The 26,495-nt window shown below is 47.9% G+C and overlaps 1 protein-coding gene across 3 annotated transcripts in view; it reads right to left on the reverse strand.

Annotated features, from left to right (window-relative positions):
* HTT (huntingtin) overlaps nt 1–26,495 on the reverse strand; it is a 151,034-nt gene that overhangs the window by 81,712 nt on the left and 42,827 nt on the right. For all 3 annotated transcript variants that reach the window (XM_058719605.1, XM_058719606.1, XM_058719607.1), the window contains 18 exons: nt 24,284–24,364; nt 22,566–22,927; nt 19,800–19,923; nt 19,430–19,548; nt 17,520–17,631; nt 17,129–17,266; nt 16,135–16,293; nt 15,947–16,044; nt 14,992–15,131; nt 13,974–14,037; nt 13,625–13,725; nt 10,628–10,774; nt 8,753–8,873; nt 7,262–7,338; nt 5,625–5,776; nt 4,415–4,617; nt 1,946–2,072; nt 460–587 (listed from right to left, as the gene is read on the reverse strand). In XM_058719605.1, the coding sequence (XP_058575588.1) occupies nt 460–587; nt 1,946–2,072; nt 4,415–4,617; nt 5,625–5,776; nt 7,262–7,338; nt 8,753–8,873; nt 10,628–10,774; nt 13,625–13,725; nt 13,974–14,037; nt 14,992–15,131; nt 15,947–16,044; nt 16,135–16,293; nt 17,129–17,266; nt 17,520–17,631; nt 19,430–19,548; nt 19,800–19,923; nt 22,566–22,927; nt 24,284–24,364 (2,453 nt within the window). The remainder of the gene's footprint in view (nt 1–459; nt 588–1,945; nt 2,073–4,414; nt 4,618–5,624; nt 5,777–7,261; nt 7,339–8,752; nt 8,874–10,627; nt 10,775–13,624; nt 13,726–13,973; nt 14,038–14,991; nt 15,132–15,946; nt 16,045–16,134; nt 16,294–17,128; nt 17,267–17,519; nt 17,632–19,429; nt 19,549–19,799; nt 19,924–22,565; nt 22,928–24,283; nt 24,365–26,495) is intronic.

Consider the following 26,495-nt stretch of genomic DNA (forward strand, 5'->3'; position numbering starts at 1 on the left):
GAGGTTTCAGTTCGTGCCAGGCAGAGGAAGCCTCCGCTGCTCGGGGGACAAAGCTGCTCTGTGGCCCTCAATGGACAGAGACAACACGGGAAGCCTGTGCACGGATCCCTGCAGACTCCACGCTGTGGTAGAAGTCCCAGCTGTGAGAACGACTACACGCCAGTCCCAGAGTCTTGCCAGAAAATCTCTAAAGGTGGGGGGTGGCCTTGGGAGGCGCAGACACGGCCCCGGTAACCCACAGAGAGACCGCGACTCCAGCAGAAACCTTACGTTTGGATATGATGAAAGCTACCATAAACAAAGCTGAAGACAAAACTTGAAAAAACCGTCACAGCGCACACCCCACGCTGTCTCGTATGTACATGTATGTACACACACAAGCTGCGAATCTTAACAAACACATCCACGATCTATTAGAAATGAGCACGTGCGTATTTTTACAAAAGGAGCGGTCGGTACCTTATAGTTAGCGTGAGTAGCTTTCAGGACATCGTGCAATTTGAGGTATGAAGGAAGGTGGTAGAAACTCCCCAGTGATGAGGACTTATTTGCTGTAACAGGCCCTGAGGCGTCGGATTGTCGAGAGGCTGTAAGACACACCACACAAAATAAACTTTTAGATCAAAAGTAAACACTTGCCACGTTTAAAAGAAGTTACTAGCAATAATGGCTTTTAAAGGTATTCTAGTAGAATAAAATTCAAATTCTTCCTCTTTTCGATTAACCAGAAGTAACAAAAAATTGACATATAAACATAAGTAGGATCCAGGCAGTCCCCAGAAAATAAAACAAGACCAAAAGGAAAACAGCGGTGTAAGGCTACTGTCTGTTGTTACGGTCTCGCTGCCAGTTTGCCAATCAGAGGAACGACTAGTTCAGTGACCTCCGGCCAATCACACAACTGCCAGGAGCCTGAGGCTCCCTGAGGCTCCCAGCGCACAACGGCGCTGAGCCCTGGCCGGTGCAGGTCACGGGCCCTGTAAGCAACCAACGTGCTTAAACGCTGTAAAGAGCATACACATTATCATGAAATGGACATGAAATATTAAAATGCCAAGCACTATATGGAAACTATAGTACTCGGGTTTTAAAGATCTTCAACTTGGAGCCCTTAGTTGATTTAATCCACCAGAAAGAGTATCAGTGACATACTGGTAACTTTACATTTGTAAAGTTCTGAAGCTTTTAAAGCTGGCAAATCCTCCTGCGTCCTATAGTGAATCCCTAGAAAAGAGCAGCTTTTAAAAAGCCTTCCCGTAAACATTCTGTAAGCAAAACGACTAGGAGACCACAACTGTGCAGGCACCGTGAGGCAGTGTGCTGACAGGTTTGATGGGAGCGGGACAGGACGGGTCGCCCTGGCTCCCCAGCCCACAGCGGCTGCCTGGTCGGTGGAAACCGCAAGGTTCCACCGAAACCGTGGCCCCTTCTGTCCTGAGACCGTCCCAGGTCTAGAAGCTGCTCCGCGATCTGAGCTTTTGGGTCCCGTTCACTCACATGACCGAACCCTACTGCAGTGCGCCCAAATGTAAACCTGCCCCTTCCAACTGGAGAGGGCCTCACATGTCAGAACCAAGTATTTCATCCGCTAGCTCTGCTCCCAGCCGTCTACACCGCCTCCCCGACTCAAACTCGGGTCTCTTCCACTCTCTTCTGCAGGGAGAAGTGGGACGGGGAGGACAGCAGGCAGGGCTCCTTGCTAGGGGCCCGATGCCCGCAGACCTCTGTGGCCACTCAAGACCAGAACACGGTCTGGACACAGTCAGGGATATTTATGATATTCAACATCTGAACTCACCCTGAGGAAACTCTTCCTCCGGCTCCACTGCCATGCATTTTACTTCCAAAAAATGCCAAGTTACCACATTAGCTTTGGCACGAACATAAGCACAGTCCTGGCTTTGGATGACACACACCATGTCCCCTGCCCGTTAACGCTTCATACCTGGACTGGCTTCACTGCCTTTCTTGGGGCTCAAGGGCGCAGAGGCCTGCTCTCCCGGCTCTTTCTCCTTTCCCTTCCGGCGGATCGGACTTAGAGAAGGAGGGTTTGTTAGGGACGGCAGGGCTGCCTGCAACAAAAACCAGAGTCTGTGAAGGAAGTAGAACCAGCATGCAAACTGAAACTCGCAGATGTGGTTTCCCATTTCCAGAGCAGAGCAAGCAACCCAGGCAATCTGGTTTTTCTCGGAATCCTCATTTACGGAGCTCACACGCAGTACGTGTACCAGCTACACTAACCCACACAACCACCACACGTGGCGGGGATTGACCCAGAACTTCTTCACAGGTGGACCGTGAATGGGGTCAGGCGGGGCCCACCCATCACCTCCAGTGGCAACCAGCGCACTCTGTGGGAGCCAGGACAGGAAAAAGGGTACGAAGCAACGTTCTGAACCCATTTTCAAATGATGAAACGAGCTCAGAGGTGAAGGAACGTATTCAACGTCAAGGCTAACGAGCAGCAGAGCTAGGGGTCCACTGGAAAGAGACAGAACCGCAGGAGGCACATAGTGGGCACTGGGCCTCAGCTCTGCTTCTCTCCCCACAACGTCAGGGAAGCGGACGGAGCGTGGCAAAAGCTGCCATCAGGAGCGCAGACCGACGAGACATGGACCACACAGTCCCTTCCCGTGACGTGTCCGCCGCGGGCAGGTCCACAGAAACAGCGAGTAGGTGGTGGCTGCCTGGAGCTGGGGGAGCACGAGAGGCTGGGGGTGAGAGCTAAAGGTATGTATCGTGTTCCTTTCTGGACTCTACACTGGTGGTGGTGATGGCCCAGTGGCTCTGGGCGTACTAAAACAACCCAAATCCTACACTGTAAGCAGAAGGATTGTATGGCATACGAATTATGCTGGAGTTGCAGGGTGTATTCATTAACATGTGGTCTCAACAAGAAGAAAAAGAAAAGAGGCTATAGCAGTACTCCATCAGGTCACCAGTTTGCACCAGAATAGTGGCAGTGAACACACAGAGAAGTGTGTATGTACGTGTGCACCTATACGGGTATGTGTGCATTTGTGTGTGTGTGTGTACATGTACGTGCATGTGTGCACATGTATATGGGTTTTTGTAAGATATTCAGTAGGGAAAACACAGGACTTGATGAAACAAGGAGCTATGATGACCACCATGTTTGCAGCTGACAAAGCACAAAGTGAGGGGAGCACGGCAGGCACGGGCAGGGGCGAGGCTCAGCGGCTCAGATCCAGAGCACACCTGAGGTCTGCGAGCCATCCAAGGAGATGCATGGTGCGTCCCTGGACTGACACCCCAAAGACACACCTGGGGTCTCTGACGTTTAAATATCAACGGTAAGAGCAGGACTGACTACCTTGAGCTGCCCCGTCCCGTAAAGGAGCCATTATCTACACGTGGCCATTTAATGACAAACAAAATTAGAAGTTCAGTTCCTCAGTTGCGCTAGCCACTTTTCAAGTGATCAGTCACCACGTGTGGTTGGTGGCTACTGTCATGGCTGGCCTAGACATCAATGTTCCCACCATTACAGAGAGTTGTACTGGACAGAACTGGCCCAGGAAATATCAAGAGAGGCCAACCTAGGACAGAGCCTGGAGATCATCAGTGGTGGGCAGAGAGGTGAAACCAGGAGAGGGCCCGGCGAGCAGACTGGTTGGAGAAAAACAAGAGACGAAACCCGGAGACCAGCAGGAATGACTGTTTCAGGACCTGCGTGGCGGTACCGAGTGATACACAGGAGAAGACAGGACCCGAGAGGTACCCACGAGACCCAAGGACCAATCTTGGCAGGGAGAGTTGCTATGGAGAGTGGTGGCCGAAAGCCGACCCCCTGGAGGTTGGGGAATCGACGGCTGCAGCCACAGGAGGCCCTAAGGTGTTAAGTGGGGAGACGGCACTCTTCAGAAAGGTTCGTACTGATGAGGAGACCAAGCGGCTGTCGAAGCAGAATGTGAAGTTAGAGGAGTTTTTTCAAGATGGAAGTAACCTGAGATAGAGGACACAGGAGTGTGCGAATAATCGGATACAATTATAAGTGAGCTCATCTACCTTATTCACTGTGCAAACAATTTACCACTTGGGAAGCTGATTTGATAGAACTACACTTCACAGAAGAGCGATCTGCCAACATTCCAGGAGACAGCAGATGAGTTAGTTACCTAATAAGCCAGCAACTTCCTTATGAGCTTTCTTGGCTAATGCTGAAAGCCAAGAATAAAGATAGCTTTCCCCTCAGAGACGACAGTAACCGATGACGGTACCAAAAGAGCTATAAATTGGTTGACATATTATGGCGTTAAATCCAATGTCACCATATGAGCGGTTTTGTTCATTTAAAGCAAAAAAGAGTAAGGAAGGGACAGATGAGTCACGAAGGCATGTCTGACACCCACGACGTCACCCTGTGCTAAACGGCGGCTGAGTCCCAAGTCACCTTTATTGCCGGTCCAGGAGCCACATCGTCCAGCACGTGTGCGCAGATATTAATCACCTTCAGCAGGTGGGAGAAGAGCTGCTCCACCATGGGCACCAGGGTCCGGTCACCCAGAGCCGGCCAGACCTCTTCCTGCTTGGCGGCTGCTGGGTTGGCCTCTTCCTCAGAGGTCCACGAACTTCTCAGAGATCTGGGGGCACTGGCTGTGATGCGGCACAATGTGGGGGAAAGGAATGAGTAGGCAAGTCATTTAGACCCATCCACTCTGACTCTGCTGGACACCTCCAGCCGGTGGACCTTCCTGACATCACCACAGTACGTACGCCCAGTCAGGACGTGCCAATCACCCCAGGCGCCCCGGATCTTTTCAACCCGAATCGAACCGGGGGCCAAGGCCTGCTGATCCTGCCCCCTGCATCCTCTTCCAGCCAGCCCACCGCCATTTATCCCGTTCAGACTCTCTCACCTCGACTACGACGTGAGCCTCCTAAGCGGGTTTCCCTACCTTCTCCTCCAAGCCACACTGAAGCCGCTGAAGGACCGGACCATGCAAATGCACCAGCCCCACTGCCAGCCCCTCCATGAGGCTCTGCCATGACGTCGCACAGCAAATAGGTCGTCATACTTAAGGAGCACTTAGCGAGGCAGCCCACCTGTCAAGTTCAGTGGCCTTCCTTCCTTACATCCTCCCTGTCAGTCCTCATCTCACCTAACATCCCAAACTGCTTGCAGTCCTCACATGTCACAAATTTTTTTGTGTCTCTATGCCTTCAAATAGGCTACGCCCTCCGCCTGGTGTTTAAAGAGAGCGATGATGGCCACTCTGGGCAGCCACTGTACTTAGTTTACATGCGTCACCCGCTGAATCCACACGTGACTTGTGAACGGAGCCCACACACCGCCCTTCTTACAGCCGTGGTGCCTGGGACTGTGCCTGGCACATGGTGCCCACTAAAATGAAATCAGGAACAGGTTTACCTGTGGCTGAGGGGCTGGGCAGGAAAAGGGCTCCCTTAAAACAGTCGGCCCAGGACAGATGCCTATAGCTCACATCCATGCATGCTGCTGACGTCGGGAACTCTGACGAAGGGCTGGAGCCATCCTGGCGACGGCCTCACGATATTCTCCTTCGCGTGCGCACCACCCCATCCCTCAAAAAGAAACCTACAGCTCTGGAACCGAAGCCCCTGCTCCACCTCCGAGCCACTACCTGCGAGCAGGTTTCCGGCCAGCACCAGTGCATCCTGGTGTGCTGCGAGGTCCAGCGGGAACCAAGCTGACGAGAGCAAGGTGAGGATGACCGTGGCCATGCCAACAGTACAGCTCTTCCTGGACTCACCGGACACGCTCAGCGGGGGTGCCCTGGAAGCCAACACGGGCAGGTCAGATGACAAAAGCTGTAAAGCAGTCTTGCCTTCTCCCATGAACCACGAAGGCCTATCACCGTACGCTTTGTACCAGCTCACAAAGCGATTTTACTATTGTTAACTAACACCCTTCCTGCACATACACCTCAGCTCCACAAAAATCAGAGAAATGAAACCAGGTAGCACATCTGATTAAAACTATTGAAACTGCTTACTTTTATAACTTTTTAACTTTCTTCGAATTTTGACTTAGCATATTTTACTCCAATGCCAAAGTAGCCCAGAGTCAGGTCAGGCACTGGATCTATGACCAGAAACCGCAGCTGCTCAGTAACTACCTGTGGACAGAGGGAAGCAATCATTCTAGACCGGAGGATGCAATCCACCCACTCCAAGCAAATGTTAGCTGGTCATAGGCTGACACAGACACAAATCTGCAGGTTTACTTTAACGAGGGATGGTGAGGGGAGCCTGGGTGGCTCAGTCGGTTGAGCATCCAACTTCGGCTCAGGTCATGACTTCGCGGTTCGTGGGTTTCAGCCCCGCGTTAGGCTCTGTGCTGACAGCTCAGAGGCTAGATAGAGCCTGTTTCAGATTCTGTGTCTTTCTCTGGCCCTCCTCCACTCACACACTCACTCTCTCAAAATAAATAAATAGACACTAAAAAAAGATTTTTTTTTTTTTAAAGTGATGGTGAGCCCTGGGGCATCTGGGTGGCTCAGTCGGTTAAGTGTCCGACAACAGCTCAGGTCATGATCTCAGAGTTCTTGAGTTTGAGCCCCGCGTCGGGCTCTGTGCTGACAGCTCCGAGCCTGGAGCCTGTTTCAGATTCTGTGTCTCCCTCTCTCTGTCTGCTCCTCCCCTGTTCACGCTCTGTCTCTCTCTCAAAAATAAACATTGGAAAAAAAAAAAACCGATGGTGAGTCCCAAAATTTTTCTCAGTCATTGGTACACACAGTAAAAGCTTATTTCTTATGTCACAGGAGACTTGAAATTATTTCACAGATGCTATTAGGGCCATCCCCTGGAAGAAAATCATTTTTAAATGACAAGTGCTAATATAAGTACGAGTTCCTAAATTACACACTGTAGCTCATCATGATTTTGAATAATAGGTCATATTATTTGGTTTCAAACAAAAAATGTTTCCAAATTTCTAATACACAGCGAAGACTTTTGGAGAGAAGCCAGTTAGAGACGTCTTGCCAACATATGTGAATTCCCTACAATGAATCTCCAAGTCACACCCTGAAATCCCCCAAAGCACTGACAAGTGGGCAACCGACACCCACGGGAGTCACAGCGAATTCAGATCTTTAGGAGCTCTGTCACTAGCTAAAAGGGCAGAGCCCAGCATTCTGCTGGGTATTTTTCCAAAAGGTCAAACTGATACAAGATTTAAGAAAGAAACAAGGAGATCCCAGTAACGATGTCTGGATAACGTAAGTGAAGACAGCCACATGCTGAGAACAATACATACCCACAGTGCCAGCCTAAACTCCAAACGCAGACTGGAAAGGCAGTGGAAAGAAGACACAAAGCCTCGCAGCATCCGAACTGAAGAAGGAAAAGACAGGAAAATCACACCCAGGCACCGAAAAGTGTTTATCAAACTGACCCTCCTTTTACCCTTTACAGAAAGTACAAACAATGAAAACAGAATTGAGATCTGTGTCTCACGATATGTGTCCTACCAGGGGACTGATTCGTCCTTCAAGGGCAGAACTGGACAAGTGAGACACAGGCGCTAAGGAGGGACCGTTCTATGCCGTGACGGGAGGCCGGCAGCCGGCACAGCCCTTCTGCTCACAGTGGCAATGGCCCCACGCCCTCCCCATGCCCTGGTCTGCTGCGTGCTGGAGGGAGCTCACTGATGTCCACCTCCTGACCAGGCCGCAAGAGGCACAGGACAGGGACCCTCTCTGTGTTTACATCCCAAGCCTAGAAGAGTGCCCGACACATGGAAGCCACAATAAATACAAATAAATGAAGCTTATGATAACTTTAAACAAATCCAGGGAAGACCAAACTACAAAGAGGCCAAACAATATTAAGGCTTAAAAGGCACTATATACTTATCAAGACAACCCAATCATAATTGTTGGCATTTTTCTACAATATGCAAGTATTTCTTCTGCCACATAAAATAAATGACGGGGGAAACAGCAAATTAACGCAACTTTGTATAATATCCTCTATTCCTAATTATGAAAGTCACCCTTGTTCATTTTAGGAAATTTATAAGTATCTGATAAAATATGAAACAAAAATCGTAGTCCTAAAATCCACTTTGGCCATTTTCTGCCAGTCGTTTTCCTGAGTATGAGAAACGTACATGTGTGAATACGACTTTTCCCAACAGAGATCGGACTGTACATAATCACACGTGGCCTTTGGTCTCTCTATTGTAACCCAGATTCCGTCTCTCTACAGAATGAAAAACTCTCCAAAGCACCACAATGACAGGTGTGTGAACCTTCTGCTGCACATACAGATCTCCGTCATAATCGGAATCGGGTCACCCTTGCACTCTTGGATGCAACGGCTCTTTTCCACGTCAGTGTCGCAAACGACGACACGTGTAATTACACCGCACAGAAACCTTTGCTGGTGTGTCTGCTTCTTCCCCGTAGCGCCCATCACACACTCACCGAGTCCGTTACATCAGAGGCAGTTTGAACTTCTGACCCGTTACCAACCCGGATTATGGGAGTATTTATTCCCATTCTCATGTCTTCCTACACTGGCTGAATTTTTTGACAATGAGCACGTGTTACTTTCATCATCAGAAACAAAATGGCTGTTCGCACGCCCACTCCAATAAGCCCAGACTCTGCTCCCTGGGACACAAGTCCTAGGGAATAAGCCCCACACAGAAGACCTCGAACGCAAGCACCTCCCGTCACCATTAAAAACCAACCGCATAAACCACCCACAATCAATTTCGAGAACACCGACCCAGGGGACTTACTGTAAGTGCTCGGGTGGTCGACGTGACCAGCTCGTGGGAAACTGCCGCAATGACTCTCGAGAGGTTATTTTCCACAGTGACATCTGTCATGCTCGGCAGTAGGTTATAGCCTCTGTATATTCTAATAAGAAAAACACGGAAACACGGAGACTTCAAATCTACCACTAAAGCTTACGGTAGTTTCAAAATGCAAATGGCATTTCAAAGTTTAAGATTAAAGCCTCTAGGAAGTTACAGCAGTCCTGACTCTGAGGTGAACGAGAGGCTAGACACACACCCGGTCACTATGATCCCTACCCTCCTGCGGCCACCCCATTGCAGCGCTCCCCCCCACCACAGCCTCGCCTGAAATCTCCCCACCTGCCAAAAGCACCCATTTTTCAAACTGCGAAGTTGGAAGAAATCCTTCTGGAAGCTACCCTGATTCCAGGAAAGAAGAAAGCATTCTCCCCAGTGCAGGAGCACCGCGGACTCTCCGTCACCCCTCTCCTGGCACACGGACTTCAACCCTTCGTGAAGCTACGTGCAGGCCGTCCGCCCCCTGCCCTACCAGCGGGGCCCCCGCAGGACTAGTGCTGGGTTCGCTTCTGAATCCCTCGGGGTCCTCAGGTCCCAGAAACGAATCTCAGGAGAATAGTTCTTTTCTCTTCTCCCATAAATTCCCCAACGGCAGGCGGCAAAGTCACGGGCAGCCACCACGGCCACCACAGCCACCTCGCCGAGGCCGGAGGCGGGAGGGGGAGATTCGGGGCCGCGGCCAGTAACCGGTGCCCAGGCAATGTGCCACTCCTCCCTGCTGGCACTGAAATCGTCACTTTCTGAAATGACCCTCTGAAACGGCAGGTTACCCAAGGTTTGTTCAGCCCCTGACGACCAGATACTCACATGTGGCTTTTGTTTCTTCTGTTAAAGGAATATTTACCCTGAATAAATTGTCTCTCTTTTCAGAGAGAAGAAAATGCCACTTCTTAGGGTTTAAAAAAAAAAAAAAAAAAAAAAAAGCGGGTAGGGGGGCAGAGGGGCGAGGGATTTCTCTGAGAAAATTATTTTCGTGTGTTTTTCTAAAGCAATCTTTACACGAGGAGAGAAAATATCTAGTTAGGAACAGCTTCAAAATCCGACAAGCCGAGTTTCAAATTCAGAGCAAACTTCTCCGCTTCGACGCCACTTAGTCCAAGCTTTTTAGAAACTGCCGCTAACAGGAGAGTCACAAACAAAGCTCATGTTTCAAATAGCATTTAAAACCGAGCATTAAAGTGGCATGACGTCTCTCCTAGTATCGCTTCTGCAGGTGTCTGTGCAGACTCAGCCTCTAAGGAACCCTCACTCCCTGGGAGCGGTTCGGCTCTGGTGGCTTCCTCTGTCCCCGCCTCTGACCCGAGACCAGCTGGGGGGCCCCGTGGGCACCACCCGCGGGGCGTGCCGGAGCTCGCACGACAAACATGACGGTGATCGCTGCAGACCGCCCAACTGCCGCTGCCACTCTGTAACCGCCTCAAAACGAGGGGCCTGACAACTGAGCTGGACTCCGCACTAGCAGCGCAAGTTAACTGAGGAAACTTAACGGACAAGTTTTTAGCTGAGACCCAGCCCAGGAGTCACACACGAAAATACACTTCTTGGTACGTGGCTGGTAACGAATGGATCACAAGATGTCTGATGTGGCCACCGCGACGGTGGCAGAGTTTATCAAGTGAAGAGGCGGGACGGCACATCCCGAACAGAGAACTATCCCACCGAAGGAGACCACCTACTCGAACACTCTCACCTAAAGCTTCTTCTCTAGAACACACGTTAGAGACTAAAGCCCAAAAGGGAGGCATCAGGAAAGGGCACCTCCTCCCGACGACCTCAGGACGCACCCGGCTCATGTACCTGGTTATGGTGCTGACGGAGAAGTGAGATGGGGGCTGAGTCTCGTGCATGAGAAGTTTCAGGTAAACGCTGCTTTGGTCTCTTGCCACAGCCACCACTGGGTCGGCTTGTCCTTGGTCACATTTATAAAACAGCTTCGGGACAAGCCTAACATAAAAGTAAGGTTTATTTACTTAAGAAAAGTATCTGAAACTCACCTGGGATTCATCACCCTTCTCCATCAAGGTGGTTAAGCCTGAAACACGGTCTACCCACAGACCACCACCTCCCTTTTTCAGGGTGGCATTCCAGCACGCCAGAACAGGGGGTTCCAGTCACAGGACCGATCACCCCCACACAAATCACACCAACTCTGAAATAACTAGGTGCTGTACTTCCTTTTTGTCTGTACCTTTCTCTACATACAATAAAATGCTCTGATTTAAAGTTCTCTTTCGGGGGCACCTGGATGGCTCAATGGGTTAACCATCTGACTCTTGATTTCAGCTCAGGTCATGATCTCAGAGTCGTGGGATCGAGCTCCATGCTGGGCATGGAGACTGCTTATAAGTTTCTCTCTCCCCTTCTGCCCTTCTCCCACTCCCACGCACATGCACAGGCCTGCGTGTGCTTTTTCTCAAAAAAATAAATAAAAAATAAAGTTCTCTTTCTAATCATCTTGAGCACCATGAACAAGTACATGAAGCCACCATCCACAGAAAGTACTGAGCACAGAGCAGATCTGAATGCCAGGGGCTGGCCCCTACGTGCTTTGCAATTCTGCCTGCAAAACTGTCCCACACGTTCCCAGATGGCAAAGCTCCGGCTGAGGTCCCTCACAAATCTAAACTCAACTCGGAAGCACAATACAGAACCATTTCGTAGAAGAACAGAAGGGCTCACTTCTGCCACTGACACTCCGTGTGCATTTTACACGAACGTACTCACACACTCGTGGACGTGGCTCATAACTTATAGAAACAACTATTTTATCACATTGGTTTGCAAACCCCAGTATCTTTAATTAAGATCACTCTCCTCCACGGAGACATACTGATAAATACAACTTTCTTCTAAGGTAAAATAAGTGGCTATCATTTACAGGAAATGGTAAAGGCCCAAAATCATTGATTAGGTAAGTCAGACAAACGTAGTTAAGTGCGTGAAAAGGTACATCTCACAAGCAATCAAAGAAATGCAAAGGACGACACTGAAAACAGAAAGGATACACATGAAATTGGAACTGTGGTTTTGAGTGGTTGGATTACAAAGATTTTTATTTCCATTTTAGTATTTTCCCTAAATTTTGTGCAGTAAACTTGTGTTACTTAGAAAAGGTAAGGTTTTTTTTCCCCTATTATCATTCTTTTTTAACAGAGAGCGAACATGAGCGGGGGAGGGGGCAGAGGAGGAGAGAGACGGTCTTAAGCAGGCTGCACACGCAGCGTGGAGTCCGACTAGGGGCTCAATCTCACAGCTGTGAGACCGTGACCTGAGCCCAAATCAAGAAACAGGACGCTTAACTGACTGAGCCACCCAGGCATCCCAAAGAGAAGTTATTTTAAAATGAAAAACCAATTTCTGCCTAAACAACGGACACATATTTCACTTTTTTGGAAATGTCTGTTTTGGTGGGAAGAATCAGGCATAATCATATTCTGGTCCTAAGAGTACAAACCCAGGTATGTTTCTGGAGAGCAATTTCACAGTAAGTACCAAAACCCATAAAAAATCCACTTCTAGGTGCTGACCCAAAAGAAATGAGAACATATGTCCACACAGAGTCTTGTGGGCAAATGCTCCACCAACACAATTCATAGTAGTCAAGAAGTGGAAACAACAGCCATCTGGTGAGTGGACGAAGCAGACACGGACGGTGTCATCCACATAAAGGAACAGCATCCGGCAACACAGGGAACGAACCGCACGTCCGCACTGTGGCATGTATGAGCCTCGAAAACTATGTGAGAAAAGCCAGGAGCAGAAGTCCACCTACCGTGTGATCCCATTTGTAGGAAATGCCCAGAACAGGAAGTGGATTCGTGCTTGCCTGGGGCTGGGGGGTGGGAGGTGCTGCAAACGGGCACAGGATCTTTGTGGGGTGATGGGAGTGTCCTAACATTGGGGCCGTGGAGGCCGCTGCACGGCTCTGCGGGTTTGCTAGCAATCATTTAATTGTGCACTGAAAATGGGTAAATTTTAAGGGCTATAAAATCATATGTCAGTAAAGCCATGAAAAATTTTAAAAAACAACACCAAAAAGCCTGGCCTAGTAACTCAATTTCCAGGAATTAATTCTAAGGAAAAAATGTGTACATAAACATTTATGTGCAATAATATTTACTGACCATTACTGTCAAAGAAAACTTAACATTCAACCAAATAACATTTATATAAAAGCTTATCGCAACTCCAGAGTAAATTCTTGGCCACTAAGCAAAATCTCTTTTTTCGAAACGCTGCTGAGAGCCTTCCCTGCTCTCCCACTGTGGGATGTGTCACGCACTTCAGTACAGAAGCACATGCACACCGAATCCAGGGTGCTGCCCCCCACAACAGCGGTGCTTACGGTTCCTGTCTCAGAAGTCTGAGGGCAGAAGAGGCTAATAATATAGTAAGTGGAAATGAGCAGCTTACAGAATCACAGGCGTCTGTCTCAAGTTTGAAAAAGAGCCTCCTATGCAGGATATGCATCAAAGTGCTACCAGTGAGCATCTCCAGGGGAGAAGCTAAGGTGACTTGTACTTTCCTCTTTGACTCTTCTCTGTAGCCCAGGCTTCGGACAATGAGAGCGTGTCCCCCTGACGCTAGGGAGCTAGCACTTTGTTGCTGTTCCAGCCTCCCGGTAGACTCCTGCGGGGGTAAATACGACCTGTCCTGATGGTTTCAGAGCGGCTGAAGGTGGGCGCGCACGATCTAGGAACGCTGACCTACTCTCTGGACGTTCCGGCTCCCCTCCTCGTACCATTTAGCGCTTTCACCACGAAAGGCAGCAAAGAGCAGACACTCGGTAACTACCTCATCAGTGCAGCTGCGGCAACGTGTCGCACCCTGGGGTCTTCGTCCCCAAGCAAGTAGATGACGACGTCATGGAGCACTCGGTCCTGCAGTTTTAAAAGCTTCAGAGAGAAGGATAAGGAAAACAGGGATGACGTCCGTATTGAACTAAATTCCAGGGAAGGTATTTTGGAAGGCCAGTGAGAAGGGACTCACGATCACCAGCCTTAACCCACACATACAATCACAACTATCACGATCTAAACTGCAGAATCAGCCTAGAACAGAGAGCGCTCAGGAAAGCCCCCACCCCCGGGAAAGGGCAATTCCTGGAGGTGACAATGTGGCCCCACGAAAACAAACGGCTTACCCCTGTGTAATGATGGGCCCCTCTGTGTAGATTTTCTGCTTTTGCCTCCAAAAAGCTCACCAACCTAACAAAAGAACATTTTTAACGAAATAATTTCGTTACTCAACCAACACCCACTGTCGGCCTGCAAGCCTCCGACAGACGGGACGCTGGAGGCCGGCTCCGGCGTGGGCAGGGAGAGACGGTGCTTCCCGAAGCCCACAGAAGCATGAATGTGTTTAAACAAGTACAATTTATGTTCCACTCATCATTTCACTCAGTAAGAGAGCACTCAGTACACTGGTTTTCTTCAAAATAAATACAAACATCTATTACTGTGAAAGAGTCCCCCTGGCCTCAGAGTGAGCTCAAACACCCACCACGGGAGGAGAGCGGGCCGTGGGGATGGGGCCGCTCACCCCTTCCTCTGCGAGGCAGAGGGGAGAGCACGCCCTCATTCCCAGAGGTGTTCTGAGGAAGAAAGGAAATAACCACGGAGGGCACCTAGCTCTGAGCCCGACACATAACAACCACTTTATTACAGTGGCTTGAAAAAGAACCAAACACCTGGATAACATAGAAATTTCCCCTTCTAAGATAAAGCGTTGAAAGAGAAGATCTCAAACCAAACTTCCTCTTCGAAAATGAAAACCTGCAAGGCATCAATCAAGTTATTCTGTAATCGCAAGGACGTAGAAATAGCCCATGTGACCTACATCCGGTGTGGTGAGGAGTATGTTCCTTTTCCACGAGCGCGCGATTTAAGTATGAGCTCTCTCATTCCCACCATCCAGAACATTCAGATGACTAAAACTACCAGAAAGATCCGCTCCTCTGCCTTATTTTAAAACCCCAGGCACAGGGCAAGCTGAGGAGGAAACAAGCATCAGCAACCCAAGCCGCCCAGACTCCCGACTCACAGGTTACCTGAGAAGCATCACCAATCAGTAACTCAATCAACCGACCCAGCCCTTTCAATTCCTAGCTCAAACTCCCGAGCAGCTTAGGTCTGCTCACCTAATGACCCTGATTCACTCACCTAAAGTCAATCTCTGCGAGCGTCTCCAAAAGCTCTGTCCTCACCAGCCAGTAGGAGCTGTCCCTCAGGCTCAGTACATCGGTGATCAGCTGCAGTCCCAGTTCACTGGAGCTACTGCTGCACAGACTCATGACACAGTGCTGGAGAACAAGGTACAGTCAGGGTCAGTCCCACCTCGTTCAAGGACATCACTCGTCCACAGACCCGCTTCCTCTTCTGACTGCAGCAGGGGGGCCACACGTTTCCCACATCACTCAGAAATGTTTATAACCCAATGTGTCCCTTTCACACAACTCTGTTTCTCTCTGCCCCCGTTTCTGTCTCTGTCTTGGCCTCTACTCCCAGACGCCACTCTCGTGACCGCTGGTCGGCATGCTAACAGGGAGCCGTGCAGCACAGCAGCACGGCTCCATTCTAAATCAAGGCTCAGAGCCAGGGCTGGTGGGGGACCCACGGTCCTCTGCTAAGGGACCGCGTTCTCCGCTGCCCAACGCGCCAGAACAGCTCCCGTGGCTGCCCCTCCCGCCCCTCCGTGCATACGCGGGCACGTCCACAACACGGGTGCGCGGTGACTCCGGGCCAGAACACAGGTGACCAGGTAACATTACCGCTCACTTTGACTGGGTCTTCTATGGGCCTAAGAGAGCCGTTGGTTGTTTAATCCCACAGGTTTTACACTTAAGGTTAGCGAGATATATTTCTAAAGGGACCCTTAGAAAAGGTACGTTTTTTTTTAGCAAATATTCAGTGTTAAAACTTAAACTACACTTAATTGAGCCTTACCTTTACTGGTAATGTTATCTTTCTACAGCTGAGTGGTGAGCACATACAGGTTTACTATTGTTTACACCTTTAGGATGTCTGGAAATATTCAGTATTAAGCCCGATTTCAATTATAACGATGGTAAAATTTCCACTGATCAAAGAATTGATTTCTGTAAAAGATCATGCTTACCCTCACAGCTGTGCAGGCCAACTTGCAAGTGACAGAAGATTCATCCTTCAAAGTTTTCCGCAGCAAAGGAATGCAGTCCTCCAGAGAAAATGTATTTCCTGACCAAAAGAGCAAACAGGAAACGTCTTTATGTAAACTTGAGCCTGAGAGTTCTATCTAGAAAATACCCCGAAAACTCCGAACATTACCTGTCAGAGCTCTAACGGTGCCCATCCAGTCTCCCACTTGGAAGCGGGACCTGCTCAGGGTGGAGGAGATGAGGGTCCCACAGAGAACGGCCGTGGCTCCTCTGACCTGGGGGTCTCCATGATCGATGTAGTTCAGGATGTCTGACACATATGGCTCCTCTGCAGAGAGAAATTGCCCAGCCACTGTGCAGGCCCCGACCGTCAATTTTCTAGCTCAGAATAAAAGCTTAATTCTTAGGAAAGAAAAAAAAGGGGGAGGGGGGGGGTCGATCCAAATCTAGAAAAGACTTGAATATAGCAGCCGTGAGTGGTAGAAACTATTTTGGGGTTTAAAGATTCCAGCTTCATCATAGCCTTGATATCGCACAGATTTTCTGGATTCTAATTCCAGGTTGCCAGTCAATAATCAAAATTCCAAGATTTCACTTCAAAAAAAAGATGACAGAAACTCAAACCAGTCCACACTTACCTAATATGAATTCAAGAGCCCAAGTGTGTCCCCTCGCCCAAACAAAGGGAGAGAACGCGGGAGGACAATTTTAGAAGTGCGGTTCCTCCCCCATTTATTCCAACATGAGAGTGTGTCCCAGAACGTGTGGACAGGAGATGGGATCTGCTGTTCTCTGCTGGTCTCAGGTCCCACTTGTCTCTGAGTGTGAACATCTGGCCTGGCTGAGTGTGACCCAAAGCAATTTGGATTATATGCGACTTGTGCTTTGGGTATAAATGCAGCATGTGTGTAAACTGGCGCTTACGCTCCCAGCTTTCTGTCGTTTTGCCATGTGTGTTCACACTAAACACTGCATCTACACGGAGTCCAGAGAGCTAAAAACACCGCTAGCCCTGTGTTTTAAATAGAGCTACAACACAGTTCAAATGCCACCAAGTAACTCAAAAAACAGATCAGTCTAAAACTAACGTAGCCAAGATGATTTGAAACAGTTCTCCAAGTACTGATTCAACATGAGGAAGGAGGCGTGAACTCTCAACATACCAGGGTACTCCACGGAGTCAAGAGGTACTTTGTAAAGTTTGCTGAAGAAAGACTCGGGATGAAGGGCCACAGCGGCTCCCACACAGCTCAGTGCCAGCGCCTTCACGCTGACCCTCACGTCCCTGTCCGGAACCAACACTGCAAAGAAACCACCTCGGTCACCTTCGGCTTCAAGGCGGTAAACATGCGGCGGCCACGTAAACGAACTAGACCCAGTAACCCAGCTCCCTCAGCGTCCCCTCGCCGCTCCCGTGGGTCAGCCAAAACCAGAGCTCACGCCCAGCTTCTACCTCCTCCCTCTGCTGCACAACGAGGCACAAACTGGTCACCATGTTGGCCTTGAAACCCAGGTATTTCCTTCAATGCTGGACCTGCCCTGCTATATACGTACCATTCTTCTCCCCAGTCAGCAAAAACGAAGCCGACAGAAGGCGGACACAGTGGACAAGAGGAACAGAATCGTCATCGGTAGACTGTCCTATGTCACCTTTGATCCGGCAAGGCTACAACAGAGAAACAAGACCCTTTGTTGTCCGCCTTGTAATCAAGGAACCAATACATTCATTCATCAGTGCCTTCAACAAACAGTTCCAGAGCAGCACTTATGCCGGGCGCTGGGGATACAGAGACACCCATCTCCATCATACACAAGCCTGACCTCACAGATCGTGGCGGAGCAGGATCAGAGCGGTCAGAGGCAGGCCTAACACGGGGTCACGTGGGCCGTGGTAGGGATGAGCTCAGCGTGCAGGGAGGGCACGCGGGATAGAAGGCAGCCGAGACCTGGCATCAGGAGGCTACTCGGGAAAAGACGGCATGAGCCATCATCTGCAGCACAAGGGGAAGCTACTTAGACAGAGGAAGAGCCCTAGGAATGCCCAAAGCCAAGAGGGAGCAGACCTGGCTCAGAGGGGACCTGGAAGGAAGTGCTGAGTCCACAGGATGACTGAGCATCTACAGAGGGACTAAGTACAGAACGCCCTTTCTTGCCCTCAAGGAATTTAAAATTAACTGGGAAGACACTTACGTGTAAAAAAGTAAGCAATTCAGAGATATTTTACAAACAGTTCAATGAATAACTCAACAACAACAAAAACCCAAATGTGATTAAAAACTGAGCAAAGGACTCGAATAGACATTTCTCCAAAGACATATAAATGGCCAGTCAGCACATGAGAAGATGCCCAACATCACTAATCATAGGGGACGGCACATCGAAACCCCGGTGATCTACAATCTCACACCCAACAGAATGGCTGCTGTCAAAAAAAATCAGAAAATAACCAGTGCTGACGGGGATGTGGGGAAACTGGGAGCCTGGGCGCTGTCGGCGGGAACGTAAAATGGCGCGGCCGCTGCGGAAAACAGCGTGGCGGTTCCTCAGAAAAACCTAAAACTAGAATTACCGCGTGGTCCTGCAATTCCACTTCTGGGGACACATCACATCCAAAAGACCTGAGAGCAGGGTCTTGAAGACACACATGCGCCCCCAGGTCCACACGGCATCATTCGCACGGGCAGAAGATGGAACCCAAGTGTCTATCAGTGGAGGAACAGAGAAGCAAAATGTGCAAATTGCGGTGCACACGTTCAGCGGGACCTCACTCAGCCTTAGAAAGGAAGGACATCCTGACACCCGCCACCACACGGGTGAACCTGGACAACATCATCCCAAGTGAAATAAGCCAGTCGCGAAAGGACAAATACTTTGTGACTTTGTGATCCCACTGATAGGAGCTTCCTGGAGGAGTCACATCCACGGAGACACAAAGCAGAGGGTGGGAGCCAGGGGCTGGGGGCGGGGGCGGTTAGTGCTTAACGGGGACGGAGTTTCCGTCTGGGGAGATGGAAACAGTTCCGGGCTGGAGGGTGGTGGCTGCGCAACGTGTGGCACTTGTGCCCTGAGCTGCCCGCTTTGCGGTGGCGATGACGGCAGTTTCTGCCGTACGTACTTTACCACCATGAATAAACAAATAAATCAATTAAATGAACAAAACCAAGACAGGTTGCAAGACTATGCGTGGCCATCAGACGAAAGGCCCAATCGGTGTGAGCCAGGTCTGTCTGGGAAGGACTCTCAGTGAGGCGGACCTTCAGGCAATTCTCAAGGATTTGGGGCGCACCTGGGGAGGCAGAAAGGAAGAGCACACCTAGGAAGAGGTCAGTACTTAAGGCGAAATGGCTGAGCAGGAGCTCAGAGACGGGAAAGCTGGGAGCACAGCGCACAGACAGCAGCCACGGCGGTCTCAAGTGTTCACGTGAGCTCAGAATGCTGAGTGGGCTCAGGCCTCACTACCTCACCTTGTTTTCTTGATCTCCTGCTTCGGCAGCTTCGTCTCTTGAGACAAACGTGTCCACACTGCTGTCGGAGGGCCGCCGGCTGTGGCCCATGCTTTTCAATAAATGTGCTTGCTGAAGGGCTTCAAAATCAGAGAGATTGGGACTGAGTGACAAGTTTCCAATTCAATAGCAAATATACATTTTTACACAAAGCCCACATGAAAGTATAGGACTTAGATCAAGAAAAAGGACAGTCATTCCTCAATTGATCTTCCTCATCTGCTATTTACAACTCAGAAAACCAAGACATCTTCTAGGAAGCCACGGTAAAACTGAGACGTTGGGGTCGAAAACAAGACGGCTCCATAGCGCACCGCGGAAGTCCACGTACCAGCTGCGGAGTTTCGGAAAGCATCCACGTCTTCCTCCGGAAGAATGCCCGCGGCCTCCTCATCCTCGTCCTGTGGCTGTCCGATCTGCATCCCCGAATACTGGCTGTCGGCCCCATCTAACACCTGCACGGTTCGAGAGGGGCTGGTGAAGGTTCAGATGGGACGTCACCGAGGGACAGGCTCTCCAACGTGGGTGGGCAAAGGCACAGCCAGAAATCACAGGGACCGCATCTTATGTACTAACACAAAGGTCATTTCCTTAAATGCACAACAGACATGCACGCATATAAAATCCAGTTCGCTGACCACACGCTGCTACTACGTTATAAAAAGCTTCACAGCTATAAAAATTCAAAATAAATTCCAATCTGAAAATTTCTCTTTTTGACATTAAAAAAAAAAATCTTTGTCTTTACAAGAAAATTTTATAGTAAGTCAAAAATGAGGGAAATCTTTTAGACAAAAACCTAACACTACACCAGGTTAAGCTTCGAAGCTGCTAGGACTAAATCAACTAAGTTCTGGACACAGTATGTCATCTACTTAGCCAAAACTTGGATTATGATTCCATATTGCAGAATAAAATATCTGCATTCACTTGAAATCCCATGTAATTTGCCTGAAAAACTGAATGATGGAACCTCACTCCGTAAATTCTGTATCATTTTAAAAAGTCATTCCAAATCCTTACAATTAAATAAAAAACGTCAAGCTACATGTTCAAAAGCAACCCAGAAAAGAAACAATTTCCTCCACTATCCTAATTAGTTTATTAAAAAAAAAAACAACCTTACCTCAGTTAAAAAAAAAGAAAACTTACAATGAGAAATCCTACCATGACAAAAACCAATACTTTTTGAATATCTTACTACATGCCAGGCAGGATCAAAAAGCACTTGACACGTATGGGCTCCTGTAACCTTCGTGAGCCTTAAGGCACAAGTACTGCTGTCCTCAATCTATGGATGAGAAAACTGAGGCAAGAGGGGACACAAGTGCCCCAGACTGCACAGCCAGTCAGCGACAGATCCACATTCTGGTGGCTCCCTGCAACAGGCCCCTGAACCACCAGGCTGAGCTGTCTCACGAGGAAATCCCCCAGCCCCTTCCCTTTGCTTCTTCTGTCTATGGCACTTATCACCACCTATTTATTTGCGTACCGATCGACTGATTATTGGCTTATTATCTGCCCCCCCTCCCCCACACACACACGCACACGCTCTAGAATAGGGACAAGAAGCTTTGACCTAAGGACCAAACCTGGCCCGCCACCTGTTTTGATAAATGAAGTTTTATTGGAACGCTAGTTCATTTACATACTGTCTATGGCCGCTTTCACACAGCAGCAGAGAGGACCATGTGACACAGGCAGTATGGCTCAGAAAGCCAAAGACCTTCGTTGTCCGGCCCAATATGGAGTTCTGCGACTCCCACTCTAGGATGTTAGCTTTCTGCGAGCAGTTCTGCATGTTGTGCCCTCTACTTATGCCCGGCCTGGGAACAATCCCTGGAGCTTAACAGGTGCTCAATGTATTTGTTCAGCAAACAATTAATGATTACATATGGGACATGGAAGTACCTCATAAACTAGAAAGAACTACACCAATGTGGAAATTATCAAGGAAAGATGTTCATTCTCTACAGGCCAGAGAGACCCGCAGAGGCCCTACTCCCAGCACTGTTACGCAGTGAACCACTGGGTAACCTCGGGAGACCAGAAGTTTTCAGAATCTCCTATGGTCCTTCACTCCTATTTCTAACAAATTCACCAGAAATCATCCACTGTGAAGAGGCAAGATACCCACGGAAACTGGTGCAATAAACACACACCAGAATCTCCCCCCGCCCCACCCACTTAACACACTGCTCCTGACCCAGCACTCTCCCCGACCTTCCCCTCCCTGCATACTGGTCAGAACCTGCTCATGCTTTTCTTACCCACTGGTCTAGTTATTTGTCCTCCGGGGCCAGGTTTTCTAGTTAAAACCCTAACCGGGAGTGAGCTCCCTTCTCTACCCAAGGAACTTAATCTGCGTGGCCATCAGAAATCCCATGCACACGACAACTCGACAACTGCTCAGTAGGGACAGGCGACTGTTTTATCTCCTGATTTGTCATTCAATGCTTCTGCATTTATCCAAGCTAAAAAAAAAAAAAGTTCTTAATAAAATCTATGAACTAGTAACAGAACACTTAATAGTACAAATTGCTTAAAAAAAAAAATGGGGTGTCAAACTCAGTCTAAACTTTTCCTGAACTTTTTGATGAGACCATCCCCGAAGTGTTTCTTGTCCACTAGCTCAGAGATCAGAAGTACTTAAATCCATGCTCTATAAGATGGGGTATGTTGTAAGAGGTTTTGAAAAGCCAAAAAATATTAAAATAATGCACAGTATTAATGTTTTTAATTACAATGCATTAAGACCACAGATCTATTACCAACAGGCTCTTTATGGATTTCTTAAATAATGATTTGATCTGTGCCCAACAAGTTCTTACAGAATGTAAAATGCAGTTTTAGCAACATTCATATCATCAACTAACCTAATTTCTGACCTCCATGTTCAACACAAATGCCACTCAGCCATTTCCTTCAGTGAGGTTCTCGGGTGGGTCTGAACTCTCCATTAACGACCTAAGCTGCTGACTTCTGCACTCTTACTAGTGAGTCACATGGGGAGAGGGAAATAGGCAGGAGGGTCTGGGTCTGGGCCTCCAGGCGAGGCCTCTCTGCAGAAACCGGGGCACCCTCTGCACCCACTTACGATTTCAGAACTGTCTGAAGGGGTCACAGCTGAATCGGGCCCTTCGGTGGTGGTCTGGGAACTGTCACTGACTGGGGAGGAGGCCTGGGTGCCATCGTTCAGGTCCATGGCTGGGTCAGACAGGACGGCACTGATCTGGCTAGAGCTGTGGCTCAGGATGTCCTCCTCATCCCCGTCGGTGGCAGCACTCGCCAAGTCACAGCCGGTCAGATCCACCGAGTCCGGCTGCAGCGTGTGCTGTGAGCGGGGCTGCTCGGTGATGATGTCGTGCCCCACGGAGTCGGCAGTTGAACCGGCAGAGCCAGGAGTGGAGACTCCAGAAGAGGCCGCCAGCTCACCACCAATCTCACCCTTGACTGAGGCTGAAGACAAAGAAACACTCATTCCTCAAAGGGCCAGGAAAAACGTTCAACAGGGACGTTGAAATCAAATGTTCACAAAATACCCCCAAATTCACTGTCACCAAATGTTTCAACTGCAAAAAATCGTGAAATACCATGAAAATGTGAACTAGTATATTTCAAAAGCAAGACAACAGTGCATTCTTCAAACATGACTAAAATTGTGTTTCACTGTATTCTTGACTTACCTTTTTTTACTCTCTTACCATGTCATATTAATAAAATAAGGATTCTCAGCAGATAGTTTTAAATACTGTCAATATTCTGAAGTGGGACTTCACTGTCAAACCTGAAGCACGCTCAGTAACATAACCACTTCAAGTCCTTGAGCAACAGCTCCAGCCAGGGCTTGGAGCCACACAGAAAGATTTCTGTGCTTCACAGGCGGCCTGGCCTGGGACGCGAGGCGGGGCATCTGCGCACTCTCAGCCAGCAGGGCTCGGAAACGACAGAAAGTCACCGTCTCTGTGAGGTGGGCTTTCCTCCTCCCCAGACCCTGCTCAAGACCGCTAAGCCAGTCCTACCCTCCTGTCCGGCAAATGCGCAGAGCATTTTCCTAGCTTTTTTTTAAATTCCCACTAAAAAGACACACACGCACCACATAAAGTTCACTACAAGAAAGGTCTACGCCAAGCTGTTACCAGGGGTCATTCCTGGAGGCCCCAAGGGCCAGTGAGCCCTTGAGCTCAACAATATTGCAGACGGCTGTAATTTTGTTTTGTTTTTGTAACTAAAAAAAAAAAAAAATCTATTTCTACTTTGTACAAGTGAATAGATAAATAATCACCACTGGAACTTTTCAGATTTTCCTTCCCAAATACCATAGCCTTATTTCAGCTGTCTAAAAATAATCTTTTGGATAGGACTGTACAATCCAAACCACTCTCATTTAATCCAGTTATTAGTATCTTAAGCAACGCTTATCACTCATAAAGTGAATAAAGAATCTGTAAGAAATGTAAATTTCTTTCAAGTTAAACTATCCACAATTTTAATCCCATTTTACCCTCACAATCCCTGTAATTCACGAGACACTTACCTACCATCCCCTACTACATAAGAAGACTTATGCTCAGGGAGCATAAACCTAATTTTAAAAGAGCCTCAACCAAGGAAAATAGCAAGTATTTGATGCAAGAAAACACACAGACACATTTCAAAGTAAATGTTCGAAAAGAAGCATGGGTTAGCCACCGTTCGAGCGAGCTGGCTTCACCGCTACCCCTCAGGAGGGGCAGGACAGGGGTAGGGAAGGTGCAGGGAAGGGGCCAGTAGAGAGGAGGGAGGGGAGCACCACTGCCCCTCCCTCAGAGCTACCTGCGAAGGCGGGGCTGCTGCCCTCCGACCTGGACTCGGAGTCATCCTCCAAGGCTGCTGCGTCTCCGAAGAGCACTTTCCCTAGGAAATGATGTAGCAAGAGTCCTTAAGCTTGCTACACGAAGGACTTTAAAAATCAAACAGATGCACATTCTAAGCGGCAAATCATAAGCATATTTGGTTCACTCTCTCATAGAAGAGTATATGAAATATATTTTTAAATAAAAGTATTTTTATACGTCTAGTGCGCTAAACACAAAGAAGCCACAATATGATATTTAGATATTATTAAAATCAATAAACCTACATGGAACAAAGTTAAAAGCAATGATTCTCAGACTATAACACCAAATATTTTAATAATTAATAAGTATTTACTGACTTAGACCTGTTTTTTTTTAATAATTTATATTATTATTTAATCTCAAAGATTGTTAGCTATGGCTGGAACCAATTCTGTTGGCAACCAGAGCACATATGTAACTACCATGCACCCGAAACTAGCATAGTGCTACGTGGTAACCAGCTGGAATTAAAATAAAAACTTAAAAACAAAAAGAGTTCAAAAACAAAACAGAAAGACCCTGAAGGTCTTTCCTGTTCTCTTTTCTCTTTTCTCTTTTCCTGTTCTCCTGTTCTGTTCTCTTTTAAGTTGCCAGACTCTGTGGCTGACAATCAGAACTTGATCTGGGAGGATGGGATAAGGTTCATCTTCTGCACAGTCCTAAAAATACATTTATCAGTTCTTGGTTTCCACATTATGTCAATTTATAGTATATTAGTAGGAAAAAAGAAAAAAGCCGTAACGATTTAATTGGACTAATTAAATCATTATGGTTACATTACACAGAGGTCATTAGATGACACTATAGAAGTCATTATTGGCAATTTCTGACTTCTAACTTCACTACTCTTCAAGAAATAGGCCCTAGGTGTGATAACGTCCAGAAATCTATACAGATATGACATTAAAGGAGGAAAAAAGACAAAGAAAATGCAAAGGATACCCAAACTCTAGATAAAATTAACATGGCAACTTGATTAATCTACTAATAGAGTCCTTTATTACAGAGCAAGTGGTTTACCTTGAGGAAGCAAATTAAAATTCCACCCTGTGCACTTGGGTGTTAATGAGAGCAGTTGCTGTCTTTGGAATCAGGGGTTTGCCACTCTGACCCAAAGAGCCCACCTCAAAGGGTGCAAGGTCAAGGCTGCTGCACCCCCGCCCTGCCATCCTACATTCAACATCCACTCTGCTTCTGTCTCCCACAGATTTGCAGATCTCACTTGAAAAAAAAGGATTCTGCAACTATATCAAAAAAGCTTAAAAACCACAGGTCCCCATGAAAAAGGAAAACAAACAAAACAAAACAAAATAGTAGAAAAACAAAAAAGATACTGAGGACATAACAACCTTCTGGCCAGAAGGAAACAACTCATCTCAGTGGTGGGAGTCAGCCACCTGTGTCTTCTTCACAGGGAAGGTGACTAAGCAATAAGGCAGGTCTCAGAGCAACTGAGCCACCTGCCTGAAAAGTCCCTTTCCTGGAAGCCTCGTGGCCTTCAAACAATCTCGGTATTTCACCACAATCCCAAACCTGATCAAGTATGCCACTATCATGGCCCAAATATTATTGATTCTAAGTTCTAGGAAATGTTTACTTAACCCAGTCAAGGTAGAATATTATTCCTGTTGAGATCCCATTCGATACTGCAAACAGTATTAGGCATTAGGCTCTCAAGCACTCAAAAAATATATGTTGTATACCAATTATACCTCAATAAATTGTAAAAAAAGATTAGTGTTTTAAGATTTTGAAACAGAAAATGGCAGCAATTCTTTCCTATGGAGATCCAGACCAGAAAATAAAATACTTGGTGTAAAGTGTTAATGTGCACCAAAACTATCACACTATAGATCCAAAACACTGTGATTTAATAGAAATAAATTGTATCAGAACGTTCCGGCATGTACAAAGCTAAATAGGGTTGAAAAATGATAATCAGGCCCAAATTAACCAAATAATTAGGCAGACATCATTCCTGACTAATACTAAACAAAATTCACAGAAAAGGAAGTTAGTTTTATAAAACATAACACAGACTCTATGAAGGAGTAGGCAAACCAGGACAGGCCCCTTTCTGTGAATAAAGCTTTGCTGAGCACAGGCCACGGCTACGGGCTACGGCTGCCTCCCGCCCCAAGGCAGAG

The sequence above is a fragment of the Neofelis nebulosa genome, chromosome 3, assembly GCF_028018385.1.
Source record: "Neofelis nebulosa isolate mNeoNeb1 chromosome 3, mNeoNeb1.pri, whole genome shotgun sequence".
Lineage (NCBI taxonomy): Eukaryota > Metazoa > Chordata > Mammalia > Carnivora > Felidae > Neofelis > Neofelis nebulosa.